Source organism: Monomorium pharaonis, chromosome 4 (genome assembly GCF_013373865.1).
Source record: "Monomorium pharaonis isolate MP-MQ-018 chromosome 4, ASM1337386v2, whole genome shotgun sequence".
NCBI lineage: Eukaryota > Metazoa > Arthropoda > Insecta > Hymenoptera > Formicidae > Monomorium > Monomorium pharaonis.
In genome coordinates this window covers 31,331,562-31,346,583 of record NC_050470.1, presented here as the reverse complement: position 1 = coordinate 31,346,583, position 15,022 = coordinate 31,331,562, and the positions used below count along the sequence as shown (strand labels likewise).

Genomic DNA, 15,022 nt, shown 5'->3' with positions numbered 1-15,022 from the left:
TTTGTACTATTGTTACTTACATACTTTGATCAAGTTCAATATCTAAAGTGAAATAGAAATTTAGAATAGAATGGAAATGAGTTAGCTTAGCTTACAGAGTGCTTAAACCTTTTTTATTCTATTACATTTAATTCTTTTAATAAAATGCTTAATTAAAATTATTTTATTTGAATAAAAAGACCAAAGATTACCAACATTTAATTGCAAATATTGTATAATTGAAACCTTTTACTATTCTAAGGATAAGTAAAGTTTCAGTAAAAAATTAGAAAGAGAGAGTCACTTAACACATTGTATTATGCATTACATATTTTGACCTAGAAAACATCATTAAAATGCACGGAAAAAAATTACAGTATTTCATTATTTAACTCATCAAGAGTTACAGTATTTCATTATTAAATGATTACCGAAACATTTTGAAATTATCAAACATAAATCTTACATATATATGTGTGAGAGAGACAATGATTAATGAAAATCAAGGCACTCGTTAACTTAGCTGGAATACTGTTAATCTAGCACAATTTATGATCTGTGACGAGCTACATTTGAAAATTAATTTAAACAATTATGGTAATGGACTTGATTAACACTATCTACGCTGATCAATACATTCAATTTTTGCAATTCTTTCTGTCGAAAGGCTGTTTGTCATAGTAGTCAAATTTGCTATAATTCTGCATTGATGAATTTCATATCAACATCTATTACTATACGTGATCAAATATACATTATTCACTTTATTCGTCATCACTTTAATATGACATACTATGAGTAATTATTTTAAAAAACTATTAAAAAGAAAGTATACATACAAACTTAAATTTTTAACATTATTATATTACCAAATAATCTCAATGATGATGCTGTCATTTCTTACAAAATAGTATTGTCGTAAATGTCATTTTTCTTATCGGCTATAGATTTGCACTTCTAAACAAGCGCTTCTTAATAAAAAGTTACTTTATTGATACTTCTATAAATGACATTTCCATCGTATACAACCAATTGATAATCTTAATCTAATCTTAATATGATATATCTTAACACTCTTTTACGATATAAATTGATTAGTACAAGATACAAGAAGCTACATGTGTAAAAAGAGGAATAATTAAATGATGATGGACAAAGACGATAAACTTGTTTAAAGGCTTTCTTCACCGGCCATTACAACATGCGATGCATTCTCACTTTAATTGTTATATCTATCAGAGGGAATGCTATGAGCACGTGGTCGTACGTGTAGTCACATGACCGTAAAGACACGGTAGTATTTTCCTTTACAAGTAAATGTGTGTTTCCCGGATGTAATCATCACTGTTCTTACGGACGGTAGTAACATAAGAGCGACGGAGAAAGAGAGAATTAGTACAGTTAGACGACCGAAAGAAAGGACAACGCAATAATGGACTGAGACTAATGGGATTGCTAAGTGAAAACGTCAGAATCTTAGTGACAATTCTTGCTGATAGACAGATATTTGAAACTGAACTTGAAAGTGAACAACACAATGCTTAAAATACAAAATATTATTACACAATACTTCTCTTTCAATTTATTCGCTTGGCTTAACACTTACATTGACAAATTTTAGTAATCCAGATGCATATAATACAATAGATACTGTAACAAAATAGAAAAAAATGTGATAAGAAAAATATATCAAATTAAATCTGATAAATACTTTACATTTTTTGCTGTGTTTATTTGCAAGAGTCCGTAAAATCATTTAATATAGATCATGATATATAAATAAATTTATCAAATAAATTTTCCTATTACTAAAATCATTGATAATATAGATCATGATATATCAATGATATTAGTTATAAGAAAATTTCTCTGATAAATCCATTTAAATCTATTAAAAGTTATATAACATATTTTATATATATATATGTATATATATATATATATATATATATATATATATATATATAAAGAGTATAAAAAGATAGAAGATAAAAAATGTGAAACAGTTTTCGATATGCTCAACTCAGCTTATAAAGATACCTGTAATTATATAAATTTTATTATATATATAACGAAAAATGTAGTAAGTATAATTGAAATATTTATATACGACATTATGAAGTATTCTTGTTAAAATTTATATTACATATATTAAGAACTCTAAATTTTTTTAAGTATTGAATCAATTATTCTTAAATAATACATAAAAATTTGATAAAACATTCTTTTAAAATTTATAATAAAAAATTGAATAAGTTATTAAAAAAAAATATATATATATAAATTTAAATCAAAAGTAAACGTCTAACTTTGGTCAAGATTTTAATATTGATGGTTTATATAAATTTCTTATTGATGTGTTAAAATAAATTATTAATTAACTATTTTGAGTCAAAAACTAAATTTTTTGCATTTTGTCTACCCTGTCCCGAATCGCTATTTCCATCGTAAACATTGACGACTTCCCTAATGACATGTTGATCATAAGGACTATAGTCCTGTAGCTGTCTATAAGATCGTGGGAAATGATGTTCGTAATGCGTGTATACACCGGGCGGTGTCTCATGTCCGTAAGCATGGAAGCCATTGAACGCGTTTGCCGAATAAGGAGGTACTGTAGATGTCCCGAAAAAGAGCGTATTCCATCCTAAAAGACCAATCAGAAATAACGCCATCTTCGTCAATAAGAGAGCCTTCTTGGTCACGAGTAACAGGAAACCGAACATAAGTGGAATTAGGGATGCCAGATTGAATTTGAAACCCAATAGAAATGGCAGTAATATGTGTCTGGTCAACTGCCTTCCTGAAATGATAGAATTTGACCTTGAATTTACAACCGGTTCCGTTGCCTTGATCGTGCTGCCTGCTGGAGGATGTTCTTAAAACCGGTTGAAACACATAATGTCTTAGTCAGTACAAGAAACCAGCGTGAGGTTTAGTTCTGTGCTAAGGCAACACAAATAACTCCGCGTGTAACAAGCTACAATCTTTTGAAGCAAGCACTTTGTAATTTTATTCATTTTATGTAATCATTCTTTCACAAACAATGTATAATGTAAGGGATATGTAACCTTCTAATTTACATTATTTACGCAATCTTTTAACAAAGTATACATACACACATATCTGTATATACATGTATATACATAAGATATTTAATGTTTTAAAAAATTTTATATTAAAATATTCTTACGCATTTTTGTAAATTTTCTACACTTTGTTTTTTTTACGCAAAATGTAAAAATATAGGTTTTACAGCACAACTTTAAATCAATTTTTTCTTAACGTTATAAAATGTATAATAAAAGATGATCAAGCTTTTTAAGGATAATTAGTCAAAACGCTCGATTAATTTTGCATAATTAATATTACAGCTTACCTGTACCAGTCTGTCTATCACCGTACGAAGTAACTCTTTCATTAAGAATAAATTCCAGTATCCCGTTTCCATTTAGCATTGGTCCGATGCGCATTTGTAATCCCGGATATATATTATCCAGATTCCACTTGATATTGCGGCGTTCCATCAGTCTAGCAGCTGCCTTCATGACATTTCCGAAATCCTTTGGATCGTAGTCTAGATCCAGAAGATCTCTGCCGTAACCCTCTGCTCTGTCCAGTCGTATCTTTCCAAATTCCAAGCTATCTTTTTCGTTTAAAGACTGTAAAGCGCTTAGAATGCCACGATTTATGCATTCAAATGTTCCGTGTTCCTTCTTTGAGGAACATGCACCGAAAGCTTCGTTAAAACTATAGGAATGTTCGTCATCCAAAGTAACATGTTCCTTAGGCTCCGTGATCACTGTAAAACTCGTAGACACGAGAACTAACAGACATAAATAACGGAGTTCGCTTTTCATCTTTGATTCATCGATCTTCACCGATCCCTCACAAATTTATTCAGATGAAATCAAATCATCGAATAGAAAATTGATAAGACTTAAAAAATAAATTTATCACAACTATTCAAGGTTTAAAACTTTTACACAGTTATTTTATTTACATTAATTCCAATATGGTAAACACAAATAACTTTGATTTCTGAAACACTTTTTATATCTTCGAACTGTCATAATTTTGCTTCTTTTAATTTTGTTGAGATTGTAACAGAGAATCTTGTCGTACAGAGGAGATGCAGAGTAATGAAATTCTCGTAAAATACTGTTGGTACTGTTCCTGAAATCACCCACCTATATAGGCGACAAGGGGGCGTTCACACACGACAGAACAATTGGTTTCACTCGGAAGATTTTACAAGTAGCGAAAGTATACTTCGTTTGTATTTCATACGCACGGCGCTTGGTCGATACACCGGATGCACTGAGAGAAGGGTAATTTCCTTTGGTCGAAGAATAGAGCGTTGGAAAGATCGTTATATCGTCAGTTTGATGGGACAGGCTTGACAGCTGAGAAAGAAAAATTGGGACGCAAGTAGCGCGGATATAATTACCGAATTTGCGTACATCTGGAACAAACGAGATCTAAAAACGTATCACCTACTAAGGCGTTTAGATAAAGATAATGATTAAGTTTTTATAAATATTCGCGTATTTCAAAACCTTCTTCTTAATATCGACATATTATTTTTATTAATTTTAAATTATTTCTTATTTATAATAATAGTAAGTTAATTCTTTGACCGATAAATGTTTTAAACATTATTTATGTTTTATGTCCAAATTTATATAGATATATAAATCTATATAAATTTGGACAAATATATGAACCTTTTTTATAATTTTATTGCTATTATCGCGTTAAACAAGTCTTATTATCAATACAGTAATGAGAAATTTGTATGGTTTACGATAAAGGATATTTTTATGGAACAAATATATGGAGAAAAATAAAGTAAAGTCGGCTTTTAATATTATACAAAATTACAATTTATTTATAAATAATATGATAAGTTACATGATGATCCCAAAACGGGGTGATCGATATATAAATAATCATTGGATTAAATCTGGTGGTCCCGTGCGAGTACTGACTACGAGTCGTTCCGCATGCGATAGACACGGAGGATTCTGAAAGGATACCGCACGAGTATGATCGAGGGAGCGCGGCTTCTATTATTTTGACAGGATTCCACTTTTCTGAGAGTCTTTTGAGATTCTCATAATCTCTGGATACAGCCTTTCGTCGTTGTCGGTGAAGTGATAAGTCATAGGTTTGCCGGAATGTACATTGAACTATGGCGATCGTAGCATCCCTATAGATTGTCGATTGCAGTATCGTCATCGGCGTCATGCAGTCGAGTCACCGTTAAATCCTGTCCGTGCAAAATCCAGTAACTGTCCGTGTCTAACAGTCATTTGCCCGTCTACGTAGAATTACGTTCAATATAGTCGTTCATAACAAGTGTCTTCGTTGTCGAGTTGAGCTTGTTTGCGGATCCCTGAGAAACTGAGCCACGCCACCCTCACGTGATCGCCGGATTAGAGACGATCACTTTGGCGAATGAAGGTAGAAAGTTAGAAGGAAGAAAAGTTGCGCATAACTTTGAACTATTCGGAAGGTTTATACGCCTTGTATGCAAGATCAGAACCGGCCGCTGATCTCGCCCAGCCGTGATGATCGTGGTGCGCTTCGTGTCCATAGTCATGAACGGGGTGAGCGACAACCTCATAGCTCTGGCTCTTGTAAGCAAGCAATTTCTGCAGACCAAGGATCAAGCTGATGATGAGAGCAATCTTGCCGATAACGAGGGCTTTGAAAGCTATTAGAGCTAAAGCACCAAGAGCGATGGGAATAAGAGCAGCAGCTTTCAGTTTCAGGAGAAGAAGGATGGGCAAAAGTGATTTGACAATCTTCTTCTTTTTACCACGAGCTGAAACATAATTCCAATAATTAATATATACCTTTTATTTTATTAAGTTATAATATGTAGGCGTATCCAAATTTTTTTATATATTCTTTTTATTTTAAATTTCCAAATATTATAGCAATATGTTATAGCTGTCGAGAAAATATATGGTAATAGAATTTTGAAACTAAGACTTTTTTTTTTTTTTTAATTAAAAATCCGTAACATTTTAATTTTACCTTCATCAAACGAACGAGAAACATCTTCGGGCAGGCTCAATTCAACAGTGTGCGTGGATAAGAATTTGGCAGCTCTGTCGACAATGGCTTGATCAATTGCGGCTTCTTTGGCTTCGGTCTCAGCAGGCAAAGTACTTTCAATGTCATTAAGAGACCTTGCATTGTCGGCTCGGCTGAAAAGAAAGAAGTGTGTTCTTATCACGATGATTATATCTGCATATTTTAAACTATCTTAACCTTCGTTCTTCAACCTTTTATGTTAATTTTACAACCGCTTACAGAGCCAAGTAGAATTAAGTAACATTCAAGTTAAGCATTTATTAATTAAGCAAGAGTAAGAATTTATTTTCAAAACAGTTTACTGAGTAATAAATTTATAAATTTTCTCTTCTCTCTCTCTCTCTCTCTTTATATTTCTGATTATAATTAAAATAAATTTAAATCTCAAAATTATCAAATATTACAAAGTAATTAATCAAACTAAGCTAAAAAATCAGTCATAGTTTTTATGTTTATACTATGTAAATATTTTATACACTTTAGCATAAGAAGAATTATGATATTTTGGATACGACATCACGCGTTCACCACACGAATCACCTGCCGCATTTCTCACGTCCCAGTTTCACTCAGTGTCAACCATCACCATTTTGATAATCGACTACTATAAAACGGATCGATCACTATCTCGAATAAATCCTCACGATTCCTTACCTATTTTTAGCCTCTTCGGTCTGTACAATCTTGAATCCGTCAACGATCTCGATGTCGGCTGAGCGGGCGGCACGATCGACATAGCGCAAAGCCTTCATCTTGAGACACACCGCGATGTTCGATTCTCCGGAACAGGAAGTATACACGTCGACGGCTTCCTCGACGATCGAGGGTGACGACGTCGTCCCCGCATCCTGTGTCGCCGGTGCAGCAAGAGCGGATACCACGAAGAATACGCCGACTACCACGTATTTGAACATCTTGACGGATTTTCCGGATAACGAAGAAAACACCAAATCGAGTCAATTATTCCAACTCGTCTTCACTTCTTCTCCTTCTCTTCCTCGCGTTTTCTCGCCCTTGCGATTTTGACTCTCTTTTTTTCTCGCACGTGAACGCTCGAACGAGTACGGCGATCGTATCGACACTGCCCGAAAGAATCACGATTGCTGCCTTTTATCCTCGTCGCGAAAGGGGTCCGCGTACGTTTTTGAAATTTTGATGGCCCCCACCGGATGGCCTCCGCCTGCCGTTGGGTTACAACCCATACGAGCTATTGGTTCTCCTCCAGGCGGTCGTTCCGTTTGTGTCGTGTGCGTCTCTCGTTGACGCGCCTCCACATCGCTGGTCCTTCTCTCCACCGGCTCTTCTCTCCGTGTGCCTGTGTGTGCCTACTTAGGTCGTTTGTGTACACAACGGGTGTGTTGGCTGCCGACAAACCCGCCCTGTGCGTGTGCGTAATACGCATACAGGCACACATTCGCGAGAACGCGAGAGGAAGAGGACGAGGAAAAAAGAAGAGAGAGAGAGAGAGAGAGAGAGAGAGAGACGGTGAAAACGAGAGAAAGATGATGTGTACCTACGCACCATTGGCCTCTTCCTCCGGACCACCAAAATCGGACTACTACGATCGAATTGACGGAGATGTTCCGACACGAGTCAAAAGCACCGAAAGTACCGATACCAACGGTAGAAGATAGAATGTGAGGGTCCCTCGAGAATTTAGATTAAAAACGAATTGATAAGAATATGGACTTGTTCGGCATCGTTGCGTTATCATTCACAGATTGCGATTCTTATTGATTTAGCGATTTCGCGTTAGCCGCTGTGCAAATAACTATGGAAATTTACGCGAGACTACTCTCGCGAAAGATTTAGGTGTTACGTCCTGTTTTTTATCTGCTAAATGCAATAGTGAAGATACAGCAGCTGCGACAGGAATTGCCTACTTGTCAGAACTTTCAAAGAGACACATGTGCAATGTGCTATGCATTAAAGATGAATTATCTGCGGTAGCATAAATTATTTGGCGTAGTCTTCTCTCCGGATGACTCTTCAGATGACTTGCCGAATTGAGTCACTTGTCATAATTAGTTTCTAGGACAGAATAAGGAGACTGTCTATATTTTATTTATCATCAAATTGTGTCTCTTTTATCAGCTTCTACTTGCGCTAAAACTAAAAAAAAGCGATTTGTCTTAGAATCTTTAATTAATACCCTTTTATTTTTAAAAATCTCGTGACACCATTTGCAAAAGATCTCCTATTATGCTAATAGAAAAGTAGCAGTTATATTTAGCCAAGCACTTGGGATAAGTTAGCTTATGATTTCGCTTTCGTCAAAGTATATTACACCGAGTACTTCTACACTATCGAGTAGATGATACTTCGCTCGTATATACCTCCACAACTTTCCAACGTACTTATAACTTTATGCGAGCCGATGATGGCCTTGCAATTGATAGACATCGCATTGCGCGGCCATTATCATATGGAACTGTGACATTTCCTAATATTCCTCGATTATAGAAGCTTCTTTGCTGTATTATTGGGAACTCATTTTTTTTTAATATAACTAAATTTCCTAATAACACATGCCTCGATTTTCATTGGTAATACATTACTATTGAATTATATATCTCGTGATATTGCATTCCTCTCAATTACCCACTCCGTTTACTAATCTCCTTATTTATCTTTTTTCTCCTTTGTCATATTAATCTTAAGCATACGATTTAAGGTCATGTTCTGTTGGATGGTACCGATCAGTACCATAACTAGTCAATGATCTTTGAAATTAATGTATTCCAGTGGCTCTGTCGCACGGAACATTTAACGGTTTTTCACATGGAATGTGCGTGCACGTATCACTGTGATTCGATCATGTGTGTGAGTTGGGCCCAAGCCAGAGGTTTCCTCCAGGAGGACAAGCCGCGCCTCGTCTTGTCTCATTTCGCGTCACCGTGACCCGAAGGCGTCTTGTCTAGAAAAAAAGATGGAAAAAGGGAGGAGACATACCCAAAAGTATTTCATCGTTGCCGGTGTATTCGTGCGCGAGGGAAAGAACTCGGATGTGCGGCTGACTTTCTCCGCGCTTCAAGTTCGAAGATGGTCAAGCCAATCTCTGCATTGGTAGAACCAACTTACGTTCTCACAAAATCACAAAGTAGTTTTGTCGAAGAATTTGCTAAGACGAAACGTATTTTAGCACATAAGCTATTTAAATAAATGATGTTACATCTCTGTCTAAAAATCAATTTTACACGTTGAATCACAAGTCATGATATTAGAAAAAAATATCTAGAGATATTTGAAATTAAAATTCCTTAGAATCTTTTAAAGCATTTTTAAGTTCTTCTATATTGTTTAAAATATACCTAAAATATTTAAAAATCGTTGAATTAAAATTTAAAATTTTTAGCACATAAATTTCTCTTTTTTCGATTGACACAGATACAAATATTATGCCAACAATATGTCAATATAAAAATATAAAAAGGAATTTCAAGTTCTAGTTGATAAAGATATACATTTAGTATAAATTGTCATGTAAAAATAATAAAAATATTAATTATTTTTATATATTTTATTGCTCAAAAAATTATTGCTGCTTTTTTCTTTTTTTCAAGCATTATTCGCAACTTCTTCGCGATGAAATACATAATATACAATACATAATATACAATGAGTCTCAGGAAACTTTCACTTTGCTTTCGCAGCTTTTTTCTCCGCGTCTCGCACAAGAAACGTTTGTTCTCCTCGCGTATTGGATTCCGTTACTGTACTGTTTACAGTTAAGTTTGTAATCAACAGGCAAATCTGAAAGTTTCATCATTTTACATTATACATCTATATTACTTACAACAAATGAACTTGTACATAGCATCGTGAGGTAAAAACGCTAATCCGGATGGTAGGTACATCGAGCTGGGTAGCAGCCATGCGCACTCTTGGTGGTGGAACACTTTCCTCTCGTCGACGCCGGCGAGAGTGAACTCGTCCGAGGATCGAGGTCAGGTCAAGGCCCCCACGAAGTGAAGCTTTCGTACCTGAGAATTCTCGCTCTCCTACTTGTTCTGCCTCTTCTCATGCCTCGTCCTACACCTTTGCCCGTTTCGTCTATTTGTCCGTGCGCTGACCGCTTCTTTGCTGCTTACGAAACATTCAGAGCTATTGAAACAAATCACCATTAAAGAGAAACAAAGAAAACAGTTTTTACGTGTGATAAAACTTTCGTCGACTACATTTATATTCATCGAATCTAGGAATTATTAGAACGCATTTCTTTTTTCTTTGTTTTTTTAGATTTAATGCATACAATAAACGAAATATTTATGAAAGTACGTAATTTTATGCAGTTATTATACATATATTATATACATTATATATCATGCGGGTTAGTAAAACCATAGTATTGATCTGTCTTGTCTCCATACCGTTAGAAGTGCAAAAAGAGATAGAGGAAAAAAGAAAAAAAAGAATTGACACCTTGCACGCGTGAACGAAACGAAAATTCACACCTTTCTTTCTCATCTCTCATTTTTCTCATTTGTGCTCGCATGCCATTTTGTAGCTTTTTATCGAGAGATTAGCTCCTATTTCCATCTACGATTCGTTTAGAGTAGAACAAAAGGGATTATTAAAAGATGAATAAAGCCATACAGAGATAAATGAACGGGTGCTAATAGTTAGAATGATACATCCGCAGAGAGGCGAGAGGCAAACAATAGGATAAGCAAGTAGATGAATGGGTAATAACTATCTTGTTAATAACAGCGCGCGCGCGATACCGCAAATACGGGTATGGTATTCTCCGCGTATAGTTCTAATTTGTTTACTCGCCGCCGAAGAAAGTAGCGATATTAGTACTTTCACGAGAATAAATTTGTGCTTAATGTAAACTCAGTTAGTGCTAATTCTTGTATATGACCTACATAGGACATTCTTTTAGTCCGCTCCTTAGCGATATTAGTACTTTTTACATTGCCATTGGTAATCATAAATGCAATTTCCAGAAATACTGCAACAAGTGCGGAGGCAAATTGATAGCGACATTCTTACTCCAAAAATAAACGCAGTATCAAAATATCCAACGATACATATCACATCCAGAAAAATAAAGTAAAAGAAGCGAAAAATTCTGAATCTCGAAAGATTCTGCGGGCACGCGTATCAGGAACGGGACTACTTGATCAGAAATACGTTGTTGAAAATCGACGGAACTTCGGGTTTGGGCGAGAGACAGAGAAGTCGATTGACAAGAACGAATACGAGAGAGAGAGAGAGAGAGAGAGAGAGAGAGAGAGAGAACTAGAGACATGGACTCGCCGCGAGAATCGGGGGACCAGGCCTCGACTTTTTCTCCGGTATGGTAGAGAGTGTTAGGCGCACCTTGAAAAGACTCAGCGCGGATGCTGACTGGCCCGATCGGTCTGCTCGGCCTGGTTTACTTCCCGAGTGTGTGTCCACCGACTGGTCCCCGTGTGTACATCTTACGTCCTACACGTAGGCTCTCTCGTAAACGTACACACGTAGATTTACACGCTCGAATACGCACACGAAGCGGACGGAACAAGTGCGTAAGGATGGATACATGCTCGCGTGAGCACTTCAAGTTTTATTCTTGCGTTTCTCGTATGTAGGTAACGTCGCTTCTTCTCTTAATCCCTCTACGTATCTGCGTCCTATGCTATTACTCACTACTTTGACAATCTTCCTCCATTTTTCTCTAAGAAACAACCAAAGACTCGGAGACGTATGTTCATTTAGTTGCTTGCATCGAGATGATAAACCGTCATTCAGATTGGCAACTCATCGTGTACTCGGTCGATGCCTATAAAAGCCTTTCTCTATCTCGCATATTTATCTCGACGCTTTCCACTTCCGATATTCACTCATTCCTCCATTTTCCATCACGTCTCGCGCATTGAGCTCTCTTACTTTCGATCGAGTCCCGAATCAATGGGCCATCAGTCGGTCAGGCTCCAATTCTTTTACACGCCTCATCCCCCTCACCGTTTTCTTGCGTCCATCTCACTCGCTCTTTCCCACTCGTTGCTCTCTCCTCACCGCTCTACGACTTTAGCGTATCCTCGACATCCGTTAGTTTCACCCGAATTTTAAGCATCTCGCAATCGACTAAGAGACGGCACCAAAATTCCATCGAGCGAACATATAATTATGATCAAACTCAGCTAGCACACAATAAAGTATCAGAATAACCAACCGTGCATATGTAGATTTCATTCAAGAAATGGAAAAATTCATTGATAGGAAACGACATGAAAAAATAAAAGGTACAATTTGATAATTATAAGCTTAATTTATTTGCGCATTTATAATACATATTATACGACAACGAGTGTATCGCAGCTTCGTATGAAACAATAAATATCAAGGATGATTCGTGCATGAGTGGCATCGTACGTGCGATGACCTAAAGTGAACACAACTGGATAGGAGACAGTGAAAAGAGAGATCAGACAGATGTGAGTTTTGCGTACAGAGTTTGGAAAGAATTATTTGCAGGATGGAAATAAATAGAAATTATGCGAAAAAGAAGAAAAAATTTTGAGAGAGGAAATAACGTCAAGTTGAAGAAATGCTATGATAACATTTATAAGTTTTTTTCCTAAGTTGTCGATGGTTTGTATGCAGAATAGGCAATATCATGTCCCGATCTCGCCCATCCGCCCGATCCATGTCCTCCTCCAACTTGAACAACTTCGTGTCCATGATCGTGTCCACCAGATACGAGTTTCTTTAATCCAATGATAGAAGCGAGTACGAGCGCTAATTTGCTCACTATCAGCGCTTTGCCAGCCAACAACGCGAGAGCGCCGAGCGCTAAGGGCACTAACGTACCACCAATTAACAGAGGAATAGCGAGAAGACCACTCATTTTATTTTTCTTCTTGCGACCTAGAGAAGATGATACAATTACGATTTAATAATAGAAATTCTACATACTATATTAAAAAAATAAATAAAATTACAAGATTACAACAAAACGCATTATTTAAATTAATCTTATCATAATAAATATTTAAGTAGTAACTATATTCAATATATATTTATTATAAATAAGTGCAAAGATATATAATTAACCAAACAATTACAACTTTTCATATTTTTTTATTAATAAAAATCATGTTGGTTGAATTTTAATTCTATATCTTTTTTTCTTAATACCTTCTTCTGTGAGACTACGTTGGAGTTCCTCTACATTTGGCAATTTCAGCTTTAGAGTATGACTTTGAAAGAATTTGGCAATTTTGTCGAAGATCATATTATTAATAACGTTCTCTTTGTCATCTAATGCTCGGGGTAAACTAGCTTCGATTTCTTCCAAAGATTTTTCTGGTTCGGATTCATTAGTAATTGATTCATCTCGTACTAGAGTTACGCCATCAGTCACATGCAATTGTGACATTCGAGATACCCTGTCTATAGCCGATAAAAGCTTCAGCTTCAAGCAAGAATCCAATTCTCTACTGGAACATTCCTTGTATAATAGATAGATGGAACGCAAGTCGCCAAATATGCCATTATTTGATCTTGCAGTTTGTTGCTCATTGATAGAGTTAACCGCAGGATTAGTTTCAGCTGATCTCGCAGAGACCGCTGTCAGTAATACAGCCAGACACACATAATGATGCACGAAATGTTTCATTTTTGAAATAATCTGTAAAGAAAAATCAATTTGACATTTACTTACAAAACGTTTAATATATATATATATATATATATATATATATATATATACATATATATAAAATCTGATTTCATAATTTAATAATGTAGAATTACAATAAATAATATATTGATAGTATAACTCAATAAATTAATTAATAAAAAATAAGCACAGAGCAATTACTTCATTTTGTATGTGTATGTGTGTGTGTGTGCGCGCGCATATGGATACGTACAAATAATTTTGTAATAGTTTTAAATTGTAAATCATAAAAAATTGAATACTATCATTGATTGTACTTAATTACATTTATTATAAATTAAAAAAAATATCAATTTTTTAAATTGTTAAAAGTACTTGTGCTCTGCATAATATCTCGAATGATTTCTCCAAGGATTGGAAGAAACCAAGGAAACACGATATCTCAAATGATTTCTCCAAGGATCCAAGGAAACATGATATTCTTAAATTATTTAATCACTTTTATCTATCGTCTATCTGAATCGATAAAGCTATTTTTATATTTAAACTTTTATGTATATTTCTCAAATGTATTACAGTTCTATGAGACTACAACACTTAATACGATCGCCGAAGGTTCAAATTGAATCGCGTAAGCTTCAATCAAGCACTATACCTTCCACGCGGCTCGATACGGAGATCAAACGTCTTGTCCTTCGCTTTTCCCTCGGGTATCCAGCTGTGTTCACACAACGGCTATCCGACTTCTATTTAATTTAACACGATGCGTGCCACCACGAGATGCGTGTATACCTGAGAACACTCTAAGTAGACTGTACGTAACGGAAGCCCTGCCCTAGCTCTATATATCTGGCCAGGTATACCTCCGTACCGAGCGATATTCTCCCCACCTGGTTAGCATCGGTGTACACCACCATTGCGCGACTATTTTCATGCTCGGGCATTGGATTTGAGAGCGGTTGCTTTTGCACTTAGACCAACCACCCGGGAGACGAGAGTAGAGAGCAGAATTCCACCGGAACGCGCGTCATGATCTCTCAAGCTCTTCCCCCCGGATTTGTCTCCCACCAACAACATGTTAGACGCATCCTAGTAGTTCCGCTGCAGTTTTACCGAGAGCAGAATTTTACCACCGTTTTGTTACCAGGCGGGCCTTCTTTCTTTGCTTCTTCGTTATCTTTCGTCCGCTCCCATTGGTACCTCACCGATTTAATTCGACCGGTTTAGCATTTCGTATTATTCCATTGTCCCTCTTATGCGTGGGCGGCGCCGTTAACTACGCATTGGCCGCCACTCGACGCGGTTCGATGCTCCCGCTGGTTGTGCCTC

General features: G+C 36.0%; 3 protein-coding genes across 3 annotated transcripts; all 3 read right to left on the bottom strand.

Moving 5' to 3' along the window:
• Window positions 1-2,360: 2,360 nt before the first annotated feature.
• Window positions 2,361-3,839, bottom strand: LOC118645390. Its single transcript, XM_036286273.1, has 2 exons — window positions 3,359-3,839; window positions 2,361-2,782 (listed from the first exon to the last, which is right to left on the bottom strand). The coding sequence occupies exons 1-2, from the start codon at window positions 3,837-3,839 to the stop codon at window positions 2,361-2,363; spliced, it is 903 nt and encodes a 300-aa protein (XP_036142166.1).
• A 1,002-nt stretch (window positions 3,840-4,841) lies between these two features.
• On the bottom strand, window positions 4,842-12,181 carry LOC105828889. The gene is made up of 3 exons (XM_012667452.3): window positions 6,739-12,181; window positions 6,025-6,197; window positions 4,842-5,809 (listed from the first exon to the last, which is right to left on the bottom strand). Exons 1-3 carry the CDS (start codon window positions 6,996-6,998, stop codon window positions 5,487-5,489), a joined length of 756 nt encoding a protein of 251 aa, XP_012522906.1. The 5' UTR covers window positions 6,999-12,181; the 3' UTR covers window positions 4,842-5,486.
• A 139-nt stretch (window positions 12,182-12,320) lies between these two features.
• LOC105828892 lies at window positions 12,321-14,537 on the bottom strand. The gene is made up of 3 exons (XM_012667455.3): window positions 14,349-14,537; window positions 13,210-13,702; window positions 12,321-12,939 (listed from the first exon to the last, which is right to left on the bottom strand). Exons 2-3 carry the CDS (start codon window positions 13,688-13,690, stop codon window positions 12,650-12,652), a joined length of 771 nt encoding a protein of 256 aa, XP_012522909.1. The 5' UTR covers window positions 13,691-13,702; window positions 14,349-14,537; the 3' UTR covers window positions 12,321-12,649.
• Window positions 14,538-15,022: the final 485 nt, after the last annotated feature.

Bases quoted from the DNA above. Each gene is read 5' to 3' on its own strand.
- LOC105828892 (XM_012667455.3), bottom strand. From the start codon at position 13,690: ATGAAACATTTCGTGCATCATTATGTGTGTCTGGCTGTATTACTGACA. The intron at 12,940-13,209 runs GTATTAAGAAAA...CATCTTCTCTAG, and splicing joins ACGTAGTCTCACAGAAGAAG to GTCGCAAGAAGAAAAATAAA.
- LOC105828889 (XM_012667452.3), bottom strand. From the start codon at position 6,998: ATGTTCAAATACGTGGTAGTCGGCGTATTCTTCGTGGTATCCGCTCTT. The intron at 6,198-6,738 runs GTAAGGAATCGT...CTTTCTTTTCAG, and splicing joins ACCGAAGAGGCTAAAAATAG to CCGAGCCGACAATGCAAGGT. The intron at 5,810-6,024 runs GTAAAATTAAAA...ATTATGTTTCAG, and splicing joins TTCTCGTTCGTTTGATGAAG to CTCGTGGTAAAAAGAAGAAG.
- LOC118645390 (XM_036286273.1), bottom strand. From the start codon at position 3,839: ATGAAAAGCGAACTCCGTTATTTATGTCTGTTAGTTCTCGTGTCTACG. The intron at 2,783-3,358 runs GTAAGCTGTAAT...CTATCATTTCAG, and splicing joins TGATAGACAGACTGGTACAG to GAAGGCAGTTGACCAGACAC.